The sequence below is a fragment of the Rhinopithecus roxellana genome, chromosome 9, assembly GCF_007565055.1.
Source record: "Rhinopithecus roxellana isolate Shanxi Qingling chromosome 9, ASM756505v1, whole genome shotgun sequence".
Lineage (NCBI taxonomy): Eukaryota > Metazoa > Chordata > Mammalia > Primates > Cercopithecidae > Rhinopithecus > Rhinopithecus roxellana.
Genome location: NC_044557.1, coordinates 112380583 through 112400329, shown reverse-complemented (window position 1 = coordinate 112400329; position 19747 = coordinate 112380583). Strand labels below are relative to the sequence as shown.

Here is a 19747-nt window from a genome sequence, read left to right as displayed (position 1 = left end):
GAAAGCAGTCCCTGTGTCAAAAATATTGGGGACTGCTAGCTTATAAGGACACCACCATTTTTTGGAATAGTGGTAAGATACAAAATAAGTTATTTAAAATCTCCTTACAAAATACAATGATGACTTAAACATGGAAGCTATGGTAATGATTATTCCATGGATGAAATGTCTACAGAATATTTGAGAAGAAAAGAACTGGACCTGTAGTAAGAATCATTTCCTAGGCAACACTTCCTTGGAGACTTTCGAGAAGATCCACAACAAGAGAATAGCAGGATATCAGATCTGAGTCACTTCTGCACCACCAAGAATGTCCACTGGCAAAATGTTGGATGCTTCCTCCATGAAAGGAGGTAAGTGATCTTGAAGGCCATGCATTCAGACCATACATAATCTTAGTATGAATTCTATGGTTATCAGAAGTCAGAAATAATCGGATGTATTAGAATATACAGGCTGAATTTTGAATGAAAAGAAAATGAGACACAATACAGATTCAGAGAGTTCTTCCTATGGAAATGTCTACAAAATCAGGTTTCAAAAAAAAAAAAAATCTCCTCTTCATTCTACCTATTATCAGTCAACATGACCTCCTATTCCAGACTTGATTCCAAAAGTCTCCATCCAGAAATCATATCCATAACTGAGGAATAATGTCTAAATTTTTTTTCTTTTAGAGACAGGGTGTCACTCAGTTGACCAGACTGGAGTGCAGCAGTGCAATTATTCATAGCTCACTGCAACCTCCAACTCCTGGGCTCAAGCCATCTTCTTGCCTCAGCCTCCCAAGTAGCTAGGATGACAGGCACATGCCACCACACACAGCTACTCTTTTTGTAGAGGTGGGGGTCTTGCTATATTGGCCAGGGTGGTCTTGAACTCCTGAGCTCAAGTGATCCTCCCACCTTGGCCTCCCAAAGTTCAGGGATTACAGGCATGAGCCACTATACCTGGCCATGACTTACAACACATTGAACTTCAGCTCAGATTTGTTCAAGAAACATTTCTTGAACACCTACTTTAGGCTAAGTGTCATGCTATGCACTACAGATACAAAAGTGATTAAGATGTATGTACTTCATGGCTTGGAGGAGCTGATGGTGTTAGTGGAGGTCTCAGGACATGTAAACATGGTAGGTTAGAAGCACGCCCAGGGTGCCACAGGGGACAGACAACAGGTAGGTCACCCAATTTGGTTGTTCCAGAGATGGATTCATTGAGAAGCTGGTGCCTAAACCGAACCTTGATGGGAGTTATTTAGGTGCAGAAATTGCAAGAGTGTGTTTCAGGCAGAGAAAACGATCCAATGTCATGGAGGACTGAAATTCGCATGGGATGAGCAGTACGGTTCCAATAGATTGCCTAGGAGATGGGGCAGAAGAGTTAGGCCGTGTGTGTGTGCTAAGGAGGGCAGGCTTTATATTCCAGGTACTTGGGGCCATGGAAGGGCTTTAAGCATGAGAATGGATGAAATGGTGAGATTTCCTTAATGGAATTCCCACTGAGGCAGTGAGGTAACTGGATCTGAGAAGGCCATGCATGGCAGGCAGGCCAATGAGGAGGTAGGAAATAAAACAGATTTAATCAATACTAAACAGGTAAAATAGCAGCTTTTGGGAGAGATGAAGAGGGAGGAGTCTAGGGTGATTGGGGATGTGATTAGCGGAGAATAAAAGAAGAGAACAGGCTTTGGGAGGGAAGATGTAATTGACAGGAAACTCCAAGCGGCATTCCAAAAGTGTTTCTGGGTGCTGGCAGGATCGCTGAGCAGACACCACTCCTCTGGACATAAAAGAGTCATTCACTGTGAGTGACCTTTAGGGCTGGTGTTGTCACATCAGTTTTACAAAGGAGCTCTATTATAGAAGCATGCCTTTTATTTCTCTTTTGAAAAACAAAGTTGGCCAGAGGAGGTTGGCCAAGCTGGTGTGAACTGCAGAGAGAATTCAACAAAGACTGTTATTATATTTGGAGACAGAAAGTTTTTTTCCAAGTGCCAATTTCAAATGACTCACTGTTGAAATCTGTTTGACTTCAAACCACTTGAGAATCCCAGGAAAGGTATATGCAGTCGTATATGTGGTCCGTTCAATCCACATCGTCTGGTGGCAAGAAGGAAAACATGAAATGTTGGTCAATTCCCAGGAGGAAAACATGAACTGCTGGTCAATTCCCAGGAGGAAAACATGAAATGTTGATCAATTCCCAGGAGGAAAACATGAAATATTCGTCAATTCCCAGGGAAAACAGCAAAACTCCCTGGTTCAGTTAAGTGAGATTCTATTCTCAAATGCCTTGCAGGGAATGAGCCAAATTTTCTCATAAAATTCAAGGATTCTGGATGTTTAAAGCTGAAAGGGATAATCTACTTGGGATTTCTCATCCTACAGAGGGAAATGTGAGGTCTAGAGAGGTACGACTAGCCCAAGGTCATTATAAGCAGCAGGCCCAGGAAGAGTCCAGATTCTGGACTCCTAGTCAAGCATTTTCCATGGAGATGACAGCTGGCTGTCTAGGTAATTAGCACTTGCTCTCTAGGTAATTAGCAGGTGAAGCCTCTACTCCCAGGGGTGCCATCGTTTCTCCTGTGGAAGCTGGTTAGGTAGGTGGAAGACCTCCACCTGGGATGCCAATTTTACCTTTTTTTTTTGAGACAGAGTTTCGCTGTCACCCATGCTGGAGTGCAGTGGCGCGATCTCAGCTCACTGCAACCTCCGCCTCCCGGGTTCAAGCAATTCTCCTGCCTCAGCCTCCCGAGTAGCTGGGACTACAGGTGCGTGCCACCATGCCTGGCTAATTTTTTGTATTTTTAGTAGAGATGAGGTTTCACTGTGTTAGCCAGGATAGTCTCGATCTCCTGACTTCGTGATCCGCTGGCCTCGGCCTCTCAAAATGCTGGGATTACAGGTGTGAGCCACTGTGCTCAGCCCATCAATTTTACCTCTTAAAGGACAAAAGGGGTGAACTCACAGCAAATTCATTGTCTGGATCCTTTTCTCCTTTCCGGAACGGCCGGGAGTATCTGAATTGCTGCACTTCATTGGCTCTGTAGTAGCTGGAGAAGGACAAAGCAATGCTGTATTTTCTCTCCTAGAACAACCGCTCCTCGACTTGATTTCAACAAAATCTGTAACACATCTGCCTGGTCTGAGTTTTACCCACTAAGCTATCTCATAATCAATAATGCCTCCACATGAAGGCCTGAGAAAGTGCACAATTTGATTTTATTTCACACCTTACTTTTATATTACTTAGGAATTTATTTCACAGCACACAATTTTATTTATTTATTTTATTTATATTTATTTATTTATTCATTCATTCATTTTGAGTCAGAGTCTCACTGCAGCCTGCACTTTCCAGGTTCAAGTGATTCTCCTACCTCAGCCTCCTGAGTAGCTGAGATTACAGGCACGCACCACCACGCCTGGCTAATTTTTTTATATTTTTAGTACAGATGGGGTTTCACCATGTTGGCCAGGCTGGTCTTGAACTCCTGCCCTCAAGAGATCCACCCGCCTCAGCCTCCCAAAGTCACAGCACACAATTTTAAAAGGTATATGTGGCCAGGTGGGGTGGCTCACACTGTAATCCCACCACTTCGGGAGGCAGAGGTGGGAGGATCACTTGAACTCAAGACCAGCCAACCTGGGCAGCACAGCAAGATCCCATCTAAACACACACACACACACACACACACACACACACACACACACAGCCAGGTGTGGTGGTGTATGTCCCAGCTACTTAGGAGGCTGAGGTGGGAGGGAGGGTCTCTTGAGCCCAGGAGTTTGAAGTTGCAGTGAGCTATGATCGTGCCACTGCATGCCAGCCTAGTTGACAGCAAGACCCTGTCTCTTAGTGGGCGGACTGCCTGAGCTCAGGAGTTTGAGACCAGCCTGGGCAACACAGTGAAACCCCATCTCTACTAAAATACAAAAAATTAGCCAGGTGTGGCGGCATGCGCCTGTAATCCCAGCTACTCATGAGGCTGAGGCAGGAGAATTGCTTGAACAATCATGCATGCCACTGTACTCCAGCCTGGGTGACAGAGCAAGACTCCGTCTCAAAAAAAAAGGCATATGCACTCACATATGTTTGTGATCTCATTAGTCTAGTTTTTTTTTTTTTTTTTTTTTTTTTGAGACAGAGTCTCGCTCTGTCGCCCAGGCCGGAGTGCAGTTGCCAGATCTCAGCTCACTGCAAGCTCCGCCCCCCGGGTTTACGCCATTCTCCTGCCTCAGCCTCCCGAGTAGCTGGGATTACAGGCGCCCGCCACCTCGCCTGGCTACTTTTTTGTATTTTTTTTTTTTAGTAGAGACGGGGTTTCACTGTATTAGCCAGGATGGTCTCGATCTCCTGACCACGTGATCCGCCCATCTCGGCCTCCCAAAGTGCTGGGATTACAGGCTTGAGCCACCGCGCCCGGCCTAGTCTAGTTTTATAACAGTTCTATCAACACTATTAGCATTTGGCTCTTCAAGACAAGGAATGAGCCCCTCCATCACTGGGGACCAGCCACTCCTCTGTGATGCTTTTGGGTCAAAAGAAAAGCTCAGGGGACTGAAACCTAGGTGTGAAATTTCTGATTTTCCTTTGCCTAAAGAAAACAAAACCCCCACATCCCCTTGTATTAGCAAGCTTTTCTCTTACACTCAAAGAAGACTAGACAGTAGGTCTTGCAAACTGTAATAAATGTAAGGCTTTGGTTTTAATGTACTCTAAACAAGTGTGAGGGAGAGACAAACTTCTCTTTTTTGTAGAGACAGAGTCCCACTTTGTTGCTCAGGCTGGTCTCAAATTCCTGGCTTCAAGCAATACTCCTCCCTTGGCCTCGGAAAATGTTGGGATTACAGATGTGAGCCACTGTGCCTAGACACAGATTTTTTTTTTTTTTTTAATGAAAAACCACTTACTTTAGGATCTGCTCCGGAACTGGTTTATCCTTGTAGCTGGGCGGCAAGCTCATCACTGGCTTTACGGTGAAGCACTGCATGTCTGAGGAACTTGTTAAGGAAAAGAGAGGGGTTGGGGCCGCGAAGTTGTCAGACACCAAAGGCCCCGTTCCTCCTGCTTCATAGCCAGAAATGCCACCAGCGCCAATCACTCCCTTTGACCCAAATGCCAGGACCACATTGAAAATGAAGTTCCTTTGTGTATCACCGAAATGCCTTATTCAGTGATTACAATGAATCCTAGGGTCCTTTCTTTTCTTTTCTTTTTTTTTTTTTTTGGTCAGACATCTGGCAAACAACCCTTGCCATAGGGAAATAGACATCAATGCAATATCAGGGGACAGGTGCTTAGAAATGGATTCAAACAATTTCTTGGGACAAGCAGCCCCTGAAATCACCAGACTCAGAGCCCAGGCAACAGGAATTGCTTTTATCTTTGGATCCCATCTGTTTATCCAGTGCCATAGTTGGAGTGCTAGATATTTTGAATATGTTATCTCTAATACACACAACAACTCTACGAGAGGGATATTATTATTCTCTTTTCACAGATGGAGAATCTGAGGATAAGAGAGGTTAAAATCCAACATCACACAGCTGGTAAGTGGTCAAGTTAGGCTTCAAAAGCAGCTCAAGGGTAAGAGCTCCTGCTCTGATTTAATGATCGTGTCTTAGAAAGTCTTAGCTCCCCAACCCACCAGGACAGAGATACTGTTTCAAAGTCTACAACAGAATCCAGAATTCAGAATAGGAAGTCTATGTTCCACTTAAGCTCCCCATCTGGCTAGGAAGTATATTTCATATCCATCACTTGTCTATTGTCTCTCTTCTTTTGTTACGTCATCACCACCAGCTAATGCTATGAGGGTCCCAAAGATTTTACATGGAATGGGAACCTGCATCAGAATGCTTGAGAGGATTGTCTGTCTGCAGAGAAGGGACTGTAGCTCCCATCTTCTCTGGCTTAGCTGGGGCTGTGCACAGCCATAAGAGCCTCGGGGCCATATTCCCCACAGGAAGGATACACTGCTTGGGGGAGGACTTGATGTCTTCCCCAGGAGGCGTGGTACTGGTCATCTTCTCCGCATTGGGGAACTGGGTTAGCAACCTCAGGCTGAAGTCCTCTCGCCTCTCATACTCCTTTCCCCGGTAGATGAAGATTTTATTCTGCAGGTGAGAGACAGCAAGGGAAGTCACTAAATAGGACGAGTGAAGAAGCAACTGGAGTTCCGGGTACTGAGGGAGCCATTGTACTCCCCAGCCAAGGTTCAATCCACACCATCAAGTTCTCATTGAATATCTAGTCTGTGCCTGACAGCAACTGTCATATCTTATAAGAGCTGCGGTTTATTTGAGAAGTTAAATCACAGGCATAAAAAATACTTAGCCCAGTGCTGCTTCTGGTGTGGCCCAAGGACCATGGCCAGTCTGCAAACAGTCTGGACCCATCTGCAAGGAAATAAGGAACTTGTGCCTTCATGTAAATCAATGACATCACTAAGCATGCTGATATTTTCATGGCAAGACATTCTCAAGGAAGGAAGGAAGTGCATTAATTTACATTGAGGTATAAACTATTGATCTCATCACAATCCAGTAACTGTTTGTGGACCAGCACTTAAACAGCACTGCCAAAGAGAATGAGGAGAAGCGTCTTCTGGCACAGAAACAGAGTCACAGAGAACAGAAGCAATGTACCACAGTCCCCAGCCAATCCTGAAAGTGATAGAAAATCACTGCATTAAATACTATTTTCTCCACTCTAGACTGTAAATATAATCTCTTTAATCAAATTTTTTTCCCAAAGAGATTTCCTAGGCCGCAGGTATGGGAGTAATTTGTCTCACAGGTGTGACTGCCTGGGCAAGTGCAAACATAGCCATGTTTGAAATGAGCAGTTTGCACTGGTAGCCCACACATGATTCATTTTTAACCAAGGCCTGGGCCCAGGTTGTCTTATAAAATGTCTTTGAAACTCACTTGTCCATTCATACAACAAATATGTGTTGCGTAAACAGAAGATCAGTCAGACAACAGGAATACAATGGCGATCCTGCTCTCACAGAATTACCTTCTAGAGGAGAGAATAAAAAAGAAGCAAGTAAATAAATAAGTAAACCTGATAGTATAAGTACCGTGAAGGCAATTACACTTTTCAGGCAAATACTGAATGAAGGGAGTAAAAACTACTGGATCTTTTGGAATACATGATAAAACTTTTCCAAGCTAGGAAAAATCTATGGGACTCAAGCCTGTTGATATCCCATCATTCAGGCGAAACAATGGTGGGCAAAGGATCAGAGTGTAATACAACGCTAGTTGTATGATGCAGACGATAACTAGAAAAGGAATCAAAGCAGGTCAGGAAGAATTAGCTTGGCTGGAAAGAGAAGGCTTCAAAGAAGACACGGGCCTTAGATAGGCATAGACAGATGAATGGGAAAAGGAAGTGTAAAGAGAAGGAGTGAGAAGGGCCAGGCAGGTACGTGGAAAGGGTCAGGCCCAGGGGCGGAAAGCAGAGTCCTGGGAGAAGACATGAGCCTGGCCTGGAAGAATGAGCCAGAATATGAATGATCTCGCATGGCAGGCAGAGGTTTCAAAGACTCAGAATGTTCACTGGAGGTTCTGGAAGGCGGGAGCTGCATGATGAAAGAAATGTAGACAACGTAAGCCAACGGTGGCATCTATGCCCAACTGAAGGCTCATAGGCTGGACTGCGCAGGAGAAGGAAAAGGAACAGCAGGAGAGGGAGAAGGAAAAGGAACAGCAGGAGAGGGAGAAGTAACAGCATTCAGTGTTTGTCTCTTTGGTGTTGGGAGAAGGGCGAGGAAGACAGGAGAGTTGATGCTGATTCAAAGATCACTGGTTTTGAGCCTGGGCAACACAGTGAGACCCCACATCAAAGAAAAAATAAAAACATTAGCTAGGCGTGGTGGTGAACACCTGTAACCCCACCTCCTCAGGAGGCTGAGGCAGGAGAACTGCTCGACCCTGGGAGGTCAAGGCTGCAGGCAGCTGTGATTACGTCACTGCATTTCAGCCTGGATGACAGAGCGAGATCCCATTTCTTAAAAAAAAAAAAAAGTCAGTGGTCTTGGAGTAGGAAGAACAGTGGTACCCTTGACAGAAACAAGAGAGATAAATCTCACCCGGTTGGAAGTAGAGGATGACGTAATTTTATATATTCTGAATTTGGGGAAATATCCCATAGAAGAGAATGGCACTGACGTTATATACACTCATAAGGATTTTATATTCTACCGTAAATACGCTTCGAGGTATGTTAACATCTATAAACTACCTTACAGTTTATAAAGCACTCCTACATGCTATTTACTTAATTCTCAAAACTTTCCTGTGATGTAGGCATTATTTTTCTAAATTACGGATCAGAAAACCAAGACTCAGTGATTACGTGATTTCACCAAAATCAGACACTCGCTCAGCAGGTGATTTAGACTAGAATGCTTCTGACTTAAAGTCTGGTGTTCTTGATTTCACAGAATCACTGCTGTCTCTGTGGTCACATTTCTGATTTCATGCAACACACAGGCATATGTAACGGATGTGGCAGGAGTTGTTCTTTTATGTTGACCTGGATTAAAGCAGAGCTAACACTAGACCCTGCTGCATTTTTACCCTACACTCTATTTTTTATTTTATGTATTTATTTTTTTTTTGAGACAGGGTCTCACTCTGTCATCCAGGCTGGAGTGCAGCGGCTTGATCACAGCTCACTGCAGCTTCTAATTCCAATCCTCAAGCAATCCTCCTGCCTCAGCCTACTGAGTAGCCAGGACCACAGCACATGCTACCATGCCTGGCTAATTTTTAAAAAAATTTTTTGTAGAGACGGGGTCATGCTATGATGCCCAGGCTGGCCTTGAATTGCTGGTCTCAAAATCCTGGGCTCAAGCAAGCCTCCCGCCTTGGCCTACCAGTGCTGGGATGACAGGCACGAGTCACCATGGCTGGTCCCAGACCTTCCACTCTTTATTCTCTTTCCTCTGCCTGGTCCATCTCATCCCCAACCACGGTTAATTTAACTCCATATAAGTAACTCACCAACTTTTATCTCGTCTGTAACTTTACTTGAGTTGACTTGTGCCTTTTGGATGTTCCAAATCTACCTCCCCTTGAGTACGTGCAAAACCAAACTTCTGCAAACACTTTAGAAAACCCTAGGAGATCCTCTGCTATCCGGTACCCACAGCCATCCACCCCATTCTCCTATACACCCTCTTGTACACACTACTCCAGCCTCATAGCTTTTGGACTTGCTTTTCTCAAGGTCTGGGACCCGGGCTCATCCTCTTGATAGCTGCATGGCTTATTCTTTAACTTTTTTCTGGTTTTTGCAAAAATGTCATTTTCTTTCTGAAGTCTTTCTTGTTTACCCTATTTAAAATTGCAACTCCATCCCCAACACGTGCCTCTCTAGTCCCCTTCCCTAAGTCCTTTTCTCCATGATACTTACTGAGTAACTACACTGTAGAAGGCAGTGTTCTAGGCCATCTGACATACTAAATAGTTTATTAATTTATCTCATTTTCTGATCTCTCCAAGCTGGAACATAAGCTTGATAAATTTCAAGATTCTGGTTTGTTTTGACTCTGCTCCCATGCCTATATTAGAGCCAAGTACGTGGTAGGAGTTTCATAAATATTTACTCAAGGAATAAATTCATTCTCTCCTCCGTGACTCTGGCCTTTTCCGGTCCTGCTGTCCCAGTAAATGGTTCAACTACCCCCTCCAATGATGCAGGATAGAAGCCCAGAAATCATTCTTGACAACTCTCGCTTCCTCACCCACACAGCCCATCAATCATCAGATGGCTGTGACCTCATCTCCACCACTCTAGTCTTTCCGCTTCCCTCTAAAGCCACCACCCCCACGTCCCGAGTCTAGCCTGTCATCTCTTTTCTGAACATCTGCAATGGTCTTTTAGTGGTTTATTTGCAGCACCTCCCATCCATTCTCCATGGATGACCATGGAGACCAAAGCCAGATGACCTTCCCAACACAAAAAATCTGTAGCAGCTCCCACTGCTCTTAGGATGCAGAGAGAACACGCAAGGAAACCTCAGGGCTGTGCAGGTTCTTCAAGGCTCCCCTCCTCCCTGCCGGCACCCCAGTCTCTCTGTGCCTGCCACATCGGCCTTTCCTTCCCAGGCACTGCCCTGCTCTTGCCTGCTGCTTCCTCTGCCTGCAATGCTTATTCCTACTCCCTTTACCTGCTCCACTCCCAGCTTACCTTTCAGACTGCAGCTGAAATAGAGGTTCCCTGGAAAGACTTTATCTTATCTTGTCTTATTTGAGACAGTCTGGCTCTGTTGCCCAGGCTGGAGTGCAGGGGCACCATTTCAGCTCACTGCAACCTCTGCCTCCTGGGCTCAAGTGATTTTCCTGCCTCAGTCTCCCAAGTAGCTGGGATTACAAGTGTGAACCACTGCACCAGACCCTGATTCTTTTTTTTTTTTTTTTTAATTAAGACATAAGCTGGGCATGGTGGCTCACGCCTATAATCCCAAAACTTTGGGAGGCCGAGGCGGGTGGAACATCTGAGGTCAGGAGTTCGAGATCAGCCTGGCCAACATGGTGAAACCCCATCTCTACCAAAATACAGAAATGAGCCGGGCCTGGTCATGCACACCCGTAATCCCTGCTACTTGGGAGACTGAGGCACGAGAATGGCTCGAACCCTAGAAGGCGGAGGTTGCAGTGAGCCGAGATCGCACCACTGCACTCCAGCCTGGGTGACAGAGTGAGACACTGTCTCAAAATAAATAAATAAATAAATAAAAATAAAAAACAATATTAAGACGTTATCTACATACAGTAAAATGGACCCCTTTTGGCGTAAAATTCTGTTAGTTGCGACAAACATAACCAGGACCACAATCAAGATAAACAGTTTCATCGCCACCAAAAATGTCCCCAGGCCCTTCCGTAGCCAACCTCCCCCTGACCAGCAACCACTGATCTATTTCTGTCCTGATAGGAAGTGTTGCCTTGGCAAGAATTTCATATAAATAAAACCACAGAGTATGTAGCCTTTTAGGTCTAACTTCTTTTACCTAGCAAGATGCATGTGGGAATTGTGCCCACAGTTGTGTGTATCAGGAGCTCACTGCCTTTGGCTGCTGCAGTATTCTGTTGAGTCGAGACGCTGAAGTTTGTTTATCATATCACCAGTTCAGGGACACTTGGATTGGATCCTGTCTTTGGTGACTATGATTAAAGCTGCTATAAATATTCCTGTACATTTTTTGTAAAAGGGTCAGTTTCTATTTCACTTGGGTAAATATTTCCTGGTTACAGATTCTTATAGCACAGGGTATCTTTCTTGGTTACAGTTTATTTATTTATTTATTATTTATTTTTGTGATGGAGTCTCACTCTGCCACTCAGGCTGGAGTGCAGTGGTGTGATCTTGGCTCAATGCAACCTCCACCTCCTGGGTTCCAGCAATTCCCCTGCCTCAAGCCTCCTGAGTAGCTGAGGTTACAGGCACGCACCACCATGCCCAGCTAATTTTTGTACTTTTAGTAGGTACAGGTTTTCAGCATGTTGGTCACACTGGTCTCGAACCCCTGACCTCAAGTGATCCGCCTGCCTCAGCCTCCCAAAGTGCTGGGATTACAGGCTTGAGTCACTGTGTCTGACATGCGGTTTAAATTTTACATTCATGTGTGATTAAAATCTCCCCTCATGAATTTAGGTTGTAAAATCCATGAGGGTAGGGACTATGTTTGACTGTAATCAGCAAAATATTTCTAATGCCTTCTCTATACCTGGCACAGAGTAGATGCTCAATAAATATTTACTGACTGAATGAATAAACAGTGTCTCATCAGGCACTGTTAGGAGTGTAAATTGCTTGCTTTATCACTTGTTTTAAAATTAGGAGAAAGTAGATGGAGAATAAATGTTTAAGCAAAGCTCAGCTCTAAAAGAAACTTTTCTTAAGAGATAAGAATTTTTGTTTATTAAACTATAAAATGAGTATCACATTATAGATGATTTTGAGATGGAAGAAAAATGCCATCCTTGTCATTATTATTATAATAAAATGTTTTATTTTGGGAGACTCTTACAGTCTAGTTTTTGGGATACCTACTTTCAAATTAGCTCTGGCTAGAAACACAACAAACAATGAAATACATCAGTCCACACTCTTCCCCGGAGTGACCCACAGCAGCTGACCAGTGCGGGGCATGTTTTTCCCTTTTGCACTGCACCTGGGAAAAGTCATTTCACAAAAGACCTGCCAGAACACCAGGAGTGTCTGGGGGTGTGGGGTGAAGAGGCCGGCCGCTCAGGAAATGGTTTCCCTCCCTTACCTCCCACAGCGAGAGAACATGGGTCGGCAGCTGCTAACACACTGTTGCCCATCTGGAAAAGAAATGAGTTTCTTCCCTCCTCCTAATGGCCTGGGAGACCACCATCAGGTTTCTTACCCGTAGGAAAGAAGGAAAGCCCTGTCCATAGTATCCAACAGCAAAGTACTCAGGCTGAGGCCTCATTGCCTTAATGATGTTCTCATAAAACGAGGCCCTTTTTTTCTGGAAAACAAAACAAAACATTCCAAGGGGAGGTTATAAGGACAGGGTGAGGGGGAGAAAAAAGTCAGACCTTGTTTTGTTGTTTCTTTGAAAAACACCCTATGGGCAGAAAAGGGTTATCCTGTTCTCAGATCACAGGTTTTGGACCTGGGCTCCATGAATGGACATTGGAGGGTATATACCCTGAGGGTATATGCAGAAGTGTGTGCACGTTTGAATTCTTCTGCATAACGTGGCACCGTGCAACTTTTTCAGCAGTTTCTCAAAGTGGGCTCAGGACCTATAAAAGGTTAAAAAGTGCATTCTGAGATTCACAGAAGGTGGCTGCACTTAACCAGACACCCATGGGAGAAGATAAAGGACCTTCCAAGGCCAGGCGCAGAGGCCCATGCCTATAATCCTTGCATGTTGGGAGGCGGAGGTGGGAGGATTGCCTGAGGCTAGGAGTTTGAGCTCAGCCTGGGCAAAATAGTGAGATCCGATCTCTACAAAAAATGTAAAAATTGGCCAGCAGCTGAGGCCGGAAGATGTCTTGAGCCCAGGAGTTCAAGGCTGCAGTAAGCTATGACTGCACCATTGCACTCCAGCCTGGGTCACAGAGTGAGACCCTGTTGTGAAAAAATAATAATAATAAAGAACATTTTTAAAAAGAAGGACCGTGCAGTTCATGCAGTGGTTTGGATGAAAGTGTCTGGTACGTTGTAAGTACCCAGAAGATGGTGGTGATGCTCTGTTTTTCAGTATCTGCTACCACCTCTATCTTTAATTCTTCACAAGATGAGAGGCTTCCCAGCTTTGGCTCACAAGGTCGGCCTTAAAGTAAGCAAAATAGCCAGCCAGATGTGGGCAGCTGTGAACAATGACCTGAACCCCTTTCCCCCACAATAGTTAGCATGCCATTACTCTTCTATCTAGGTGACGGTCTCATCAAAATACTATTTTCTTAGACCGGTAGGTAACATGTTACATTACTAATATTTCAGCTCAGTTCAGTTGATGAAATTATTATTATTATTATTTTTTGAGAAAGGGTCTCACTCTGTTGCCCAGGCTGGAGTACAGTAGCATCATTACAGCTCACTGCGGCCTTGACCTCCCAGGCTCAGGTGATCCTCCCACTTCAGCCTCCCAAAAGTAGCTGAGACGAGAGGAACATGCCACCACGCCCAGCTAATTTTTTGTATTTTTTGTAGAGATCGTGTCTTACTATGTTGCTCAGACTGGTCTGGAAGTCCTGGGCTCAAGCAATCCATCTACCTTGGCCTCCCAAAGTTCTGGGATTACAGGCATGAGCCACCGGGCCCAGTCCAGTTCATGAAATTAATACATGAGTTTTTTGCATGTGAAGGCAGGGGCTGGTATAGTACACTGGTAGACTTTTTACAAAGTGATCTTGACACCCAGCTCCTCAAATAAATGATCATTTCATGACTATGGGTGACCTGATCTTTTCTAACTCCTTTACTAAAAATTATTAAATTTAGTATTGTGGTTGCCTAGCATTGGGTATTCAGAATGGTGGCCGCCTACCATTGAGCATTCAGAATGGTGGCTGCCTTCTGTTGGGCGTTCAGAAGACTGGCTGTCTACCACTGGGCATTCGGAATGGTTGCTGCCTCCACTGGGCATTCGGAATGGTTGCTGCCTCCACTGGGCATTCGGAATGGTGCTGCCTCCACTGGGCATTTGGAATGGTGACTGCCTAACACTGGGCATTCGGAACGGTGGCTGCCTAACACTGGGCATTCGGAATGGTGGCTGCCTAACACTGGGCATTCGATTTTGTTTTGCTTTACTGATGTCTGGGGATATGGAAGGTCCACATAAAGAAAAACGGCTTCAGGAAGAATGAGAGAGCTGCAGACAAAGATCTGGAGGGATGTGGAAGCCGAGTCACTATTATCTGAAACTCGATATTCCACCACACTGTCAAGGCAACCCCACTCCACTTCCAGAGATGTCCTGAACCTTCTCTGAAGGATACTTTGTAGAAATATTGATGAGAACCTTTGGACTTGGAATCTTTTTTCATTCTCATTTCAAGCAAAGTTGACTTTTCCATTGTAAAAAAACACCATTCATCCTGACTTTCAACTTACAGAAACATTTTCATGAGCACTAATTTTAGCATCCCTGTCAGAGGCCTAACATATTTTGACCCAGACTCACCAGGAGGTTGCCAAGGCCCTCGTAGTCAAATACTTTGCTTTCGTAAGTCTCAGCCAACTCTTTGCTCAGTTTGATGGCCTTCTCCCACATCTTCAGAAAAAGGAAAGTAGGGTTAAAAGTGGAGAACAAGGCAGTCATTGATCTGGTGGCAGAAGCCACTGGCGAGTCACTGGAAATGAGCAGGTGGTCCGGGGGATTGAGTCTTGGTAGATATTCCTCACTCGCTTTACCCTTTGGATCAATGAAACCTTCATTTCCTGACATCATAGATAGTGTGTATTGGCAGCTTTGCCAGGGGCATCTACTGTAGTTCTGTTTGCAAGGACATTAAGTACCATGTGTCCCCCAAAAAAGCAATAACGCGTTTAACAGGCAAAGCACCCACAGCACTTGAAAGTAGAGAGGAGGCGGTGCCAGCCTAGGTTTGGAGAGCATGCAGGTCTTGTTCGAGAGGGAAAGGAAGCTTCCATGGTGCTTTGGTTCTGAAATGTGTGTGTGTGTGTGCGTGTGTGTGTGTGTGTGTAGGGGTGTGTGTGTGTATGTATGGGTGTGTGTACGGGAGTGTGTAGATGTAGTTATGTTGTTTGTAGAGATGGAAAAAGGCTAACAGTACTGTTGTGTGGAATTTGGCAAACTGTGTTTCCATGCAGGGCACTGATTTCCCTACTTAGTGGATGAGTTTTAGGAAATGCCTCCGAGCATGTATAAAGATGTAAGTTACAGGCTAACGCACGTCCTCAGTGTCTGAGGCTAGCAGCCCAGATTGAGCCTTCTAATCCCTTTGGTATCTCATGAGCTGTCTCTTAGACGGATACTATTCAACTCGCAGCATCCGGACATCTCCTGCTTCATTCCTGTTCACAAGGTGCTATGTTCCATCGTTTCTGGCTGCTGAAGGAATGTGTGCAGAGTCCATAAGCCATTGTGAAACACTTCAAAATTAAATCTTTTAAAATCACTGTTTGCAAAATTTGTCCCCCTCTGAAATCTCACAATTCAAGCATACACAAGGGAAGAATAAAGAGTAGCTGTAAGTTTCTGTTGTATATTAAATCATGTATCCGGTCTTGGTCCTGAGTTCCAGTGAGGGAGCTCCTAAAGCCTTAGAATTTCTCAAGTAATAAAAGTGTCTTTGTTGTTCCTGGTGTCCCCACCCCAGGATCACACCCAAATCTATGCTAATGAGGTGACTCATGGCAGTCTCCTAGTCTCAGGATGGGGTCTGCCATGCCAGAAGTACTAACCATGTGACTAGAAGGTGAGGACTGTGAGCCACCTGATATCAGCCTGACCTCCAGGCAAAAAAAGGAGGCTGAAGGTCAAGTTCATCATGTAGTTAATGATTCATTCAATCCTGCCTGTATAATGAAACCCCACAGTGGCTCACGCCTATCATCTCAGCACCTTGGGAGGCCAAGGCAGGAGGAACACTGGAGCCCAGGAGTTCTAGGTTCTAAACCAGGCTGGGCAACTGGTGAGACCCCATATCACCAAAAAAAAAAAAAAAAAAAAAGAAAGAAACCCCAACAAAAACTCTGTACACCCATGGCTTGGGTGAGCTTCCTGACTGAGGAACACACTGATTTGCTGGGAAGGTGTCCCAAGTTCACAGGGGGAAGACACAGAAACCTCGTGCTTTGGAAACTCTCCCAGACTGTTCCCTACGGGTCCTCTCATTTGGCTGGTCTCAGTTTACATCCTTCCTGATGAAACTGGAATCGTTAAATACAGCACTTCACTGTGTTCTGTTGGTTGTTCTAGCAGACTATGAAACCTGAGGGGGCAGTGGAAGCCCCCCAGATGTATAGCCAGTTGCCCAGAACTATGAATGGACTGGGGAACCCCAAACTTGCAGATGGCATCTGAAGTGGGGGCAGTCTCGTTGGAGATGGTGCCCTGAACCTGGGTAGTCGGTGCTAACTCCAGGTGGTGAGCATCAGAATCATACTGCGATACTGCGGTCATTTTCCTCTTTCCCCTGGTACAAAAACAATCCAATACTCACTTTGCCTTTGTCAAAATAGGATATGATTTCTTGATACAGCTTCTCTTTAAGCTCTTGCTGGGTATAAACATAGTAACTGTCCCTCTGAAGTAAATGAGGCACACAGGGCTTGTCAGACCACTGAAAAGGAAGAAAAGCAACACATGGTTAATACAACAAATATTCAGCCCTCTAATATCAAGAAAATAGTGTATATATATTTGACTCATTGATTTTGCATTTTAGGTTATGTATTAAACACAAAAGTTACATATACACACATGTACACATGCCAGCTCCAAAACAATTATCATGCCAAATGGATGAGCACCCACAGCATTTCCCTAAAATGCCAGCGACAAAGCAAGGTCGCTAACCGACATGACTATCGCTATACTGGGGCATCATTAACTCAGTCAGATAGAAGGAACAAATTAGCAGTCTAAAAATGAATAGGAAGAGGTAAAACTATCACAATTTCCAAACATTATGGCTGTATTCCTCACAAGGCAAGGCAGTTGACTAAGAAACTGCAACACGCAGTAAGAGAAATAAGTTACGCAGCAGGAAAACCAATTAATATACTTGGAATAAAACAGATTTCAGATACATGGAGACTAAATATACAGAAGATAATAGAAGAATGGAACCAAACAAAAATAAGTCCAAAAAGAACATTTCTAAGAGTGAACATTACAAGGAATATGCAAGACTTATATGCAGAAAACTTTCACACACCATTGAAGGGCACAAACAGACTCGAACAAATGGAAAGTCATACCATGCTTTTGGATAAGAAAATTCTATTTCATTAACATGTAAATTCTCACTAAATTAATTTTTAAATTTCATCTTTCCAAAGTCCATATGGAAAAATAAACAAAAAGGAATAGGTAGGAAAACTCTGAAAAAGAAGAGCAATCAAGAGTAACTACCAGGTCATAAAACACACTATCAAGAATTAATAATTAATACAGTATGGTACTGGTACATGAACAGACAGAGACCCACGTAAAAGCATATACAATCTAGAAAGAGATTCCTTGCCCCCAAATAAGAATTTAGTAATAAAGATGGGATCTTATATCAATAACCAAAATGTGAACTATACTTAACAGCATCTCTATTGACTAGCAATCTGGGGGGAAAAAGCTGCATTCGTACCTCATACCTTATACCAGGATAGGAGATTAAGGTAACTTACTGAGTTGCTCAAATGAAGAGACCTACAGTTACAGACACTCAGGATTTCTTTGTCATCATCCAATGGCAAAATCTACAGTCAACAAGCCTCACTTTCTCACTCAGCTATATACAGTAAGTTTTTTTTTTCTTTTTTTGGAGACAGAGTCTTGCTCTATCACCCAGGCTGGAATACAGTGGTGCCATCTCAGCATACTGGAAACCTCCGCCTTGCAGTTCAAGCAATTCTCCTGCCTCAGCCTCCTAAGTAGCTGGGACTACAGGCATGCACCACTACACCCTGCTAAGTTTTTGTATTTTTAGTAGAGACGGGGTTTCACCATGTTAGCCAGGCTGGTCTCGAACTCCCGACCTCAAGTGATCTGCTGGCTTCAGCTTCCCAAAGACCTGGGATTACAGGCGTGAGCCACCATGCCTAGCCCATTACACAGTAAGCTTTTTAATGCCCTAAACTTAAATATGAATTGTGAATTTCCTTTGGGAAGTGATGAAGCATAGGAATCCTGTTTTTAATTCATATCTTAGGACAATGCACTTATATTACTTTAGTATAAAATAAAAAATAAAATTGAAAGAATATTAATAACTGGAAACAAGACTGGAGACAGAGACACCCAACAGGAGACTGCTGTAGTGCTCAAGATGTGACATGCTGATGGGATGGACCAAGGTGCTGGCCAGGGATATAAAGAAAAGTGGATTGGCCAGCATGATGGCTCACACTTGTAATCCTAGTACTCTGGGAGGCTGAAGTGGGAGGATTGCTTGAGCCCAGGAGTTCAAGACCAGCCTGGGCAACACAGCAAGATCTTTTAAGAAAAAAAAAAAAAGGAAAAAGAAAAGTGGATAGGTTAGGGCATTTTCTGAACAGAGGGGCCACATTTCTTGCTTTTGGAGAACATGGGAAGTGGTGAGTAAAAGAAAGAAATCGAAGATGACTATGAGGTTGCCTGAGTAACTAAATGGATGGGAATGTTATTAGTAACATAGTAATAAAATGAGGTAGGATGGGTTGGGGAGGAGCAAAGAGTGAGAAATAAAGCTTCCTGTTACTGCCTTGTTCAGTTTGAGCTGCGTATTAGCCAATCAAAGTTTATATGTAAATCCAAAGTTAGAGGAGCTGCTCAGGGCCAGAAATAATTACTTGGGACTCACAGCATATAGATGTATTTATATCTAAGCCACAACATACATTTATTTAGGGAGAGAATAAAAATAGCAGAGTACTTCTATGGTACTATATTCACTTATAACTCATCTTTCTGTGGTTTTCTGCAGTTTTACAATTTTTTTTATGTATTCATCAATGTGTGTTTTATTGCTTTAATTAGAGTGTCAATTACCAAAGGTTCATAAGTCATGCTCTGCTTTCTAAAGACTTTTAAATAAAAGATAACTGACATTTTCCCATACTTGATGTACAAATTTGTTGTGCCTATTTAGAAAGAATTTTTAAAAACTTATATAAAAGGATATCCCTGGAATAAGGTTCTTTCCCATCAAAATCATGAGATGTATAGAATTTAGTCTGAAAGGACAGTATACTCCAGCCTGTTGCAACAAGCTCTCCGAGCCATTCACCTGCAGAAGCTCAGCGTGCAAGAGAAGGGTGTAGGCAGCTTCTGTGTAGTTCTCACAGTCTCGGTGCAAATCTCGAAGCTTGTACAGATATCTGGCAAGAAGGGGAGAAAGGAAGCATTTTGTCACTCGAGAGTTTTGTAGGTTTTTTTAGTTTTGTTTTGAGACAGGGTCTTGCTGTGTTGGCCAGGCTGGAGTGTGCAGTGGTCCAATCATAGCTGACTGCAGCCTTGAGCTCCAGGGCTCAAGTGATCCATCCACCTCAGCCCCCTGAGTAGCTGGCATGTGCCACC

At 44.0% G+C, this 19747-nt stretch overlaps 1 protein-coding gene across 1 annotated transcript in view; it reads right to left on the bottom strand.

The window, feature by feature from the left end:
• DOCK5 (dedicator of cytokinesis 5) overlaps positions 1-19747 on the bottom strand; it is a 238167-nt gene that overhangs the window by 22155 nt on the left and 196265 nt on the right. The window contains exons 37-44 of the mRNA XM_010378154.2: positions 19458-19548; positions 16695-16814; positions 14690-14779; positions 12416-12520; positions 5981-6122; positions 4917-4998; positions 2971-3055; positions 2016-2102 (exon numbers count right to left, since the gene is read on the bottom strand). Of these exons, the coding sequence (XP_010376456.2) occupies positions 2016-2102; positions 2971-3055; positions 4917-4998; positions 5981-6122; positions 12416-12520; positions 14690-14779; positions 16695-16814; positions 19458-19548 (802 nt within the window). The remainder of the gene's footprint in view (positions 1-2015; positions 2103-2970; positions 3056-4916; positions 4999-5980; positions 6123-12415; positions 12521-14689; positions 14780-16694; positions 16815-19457; positions 19549-19747) is intronic.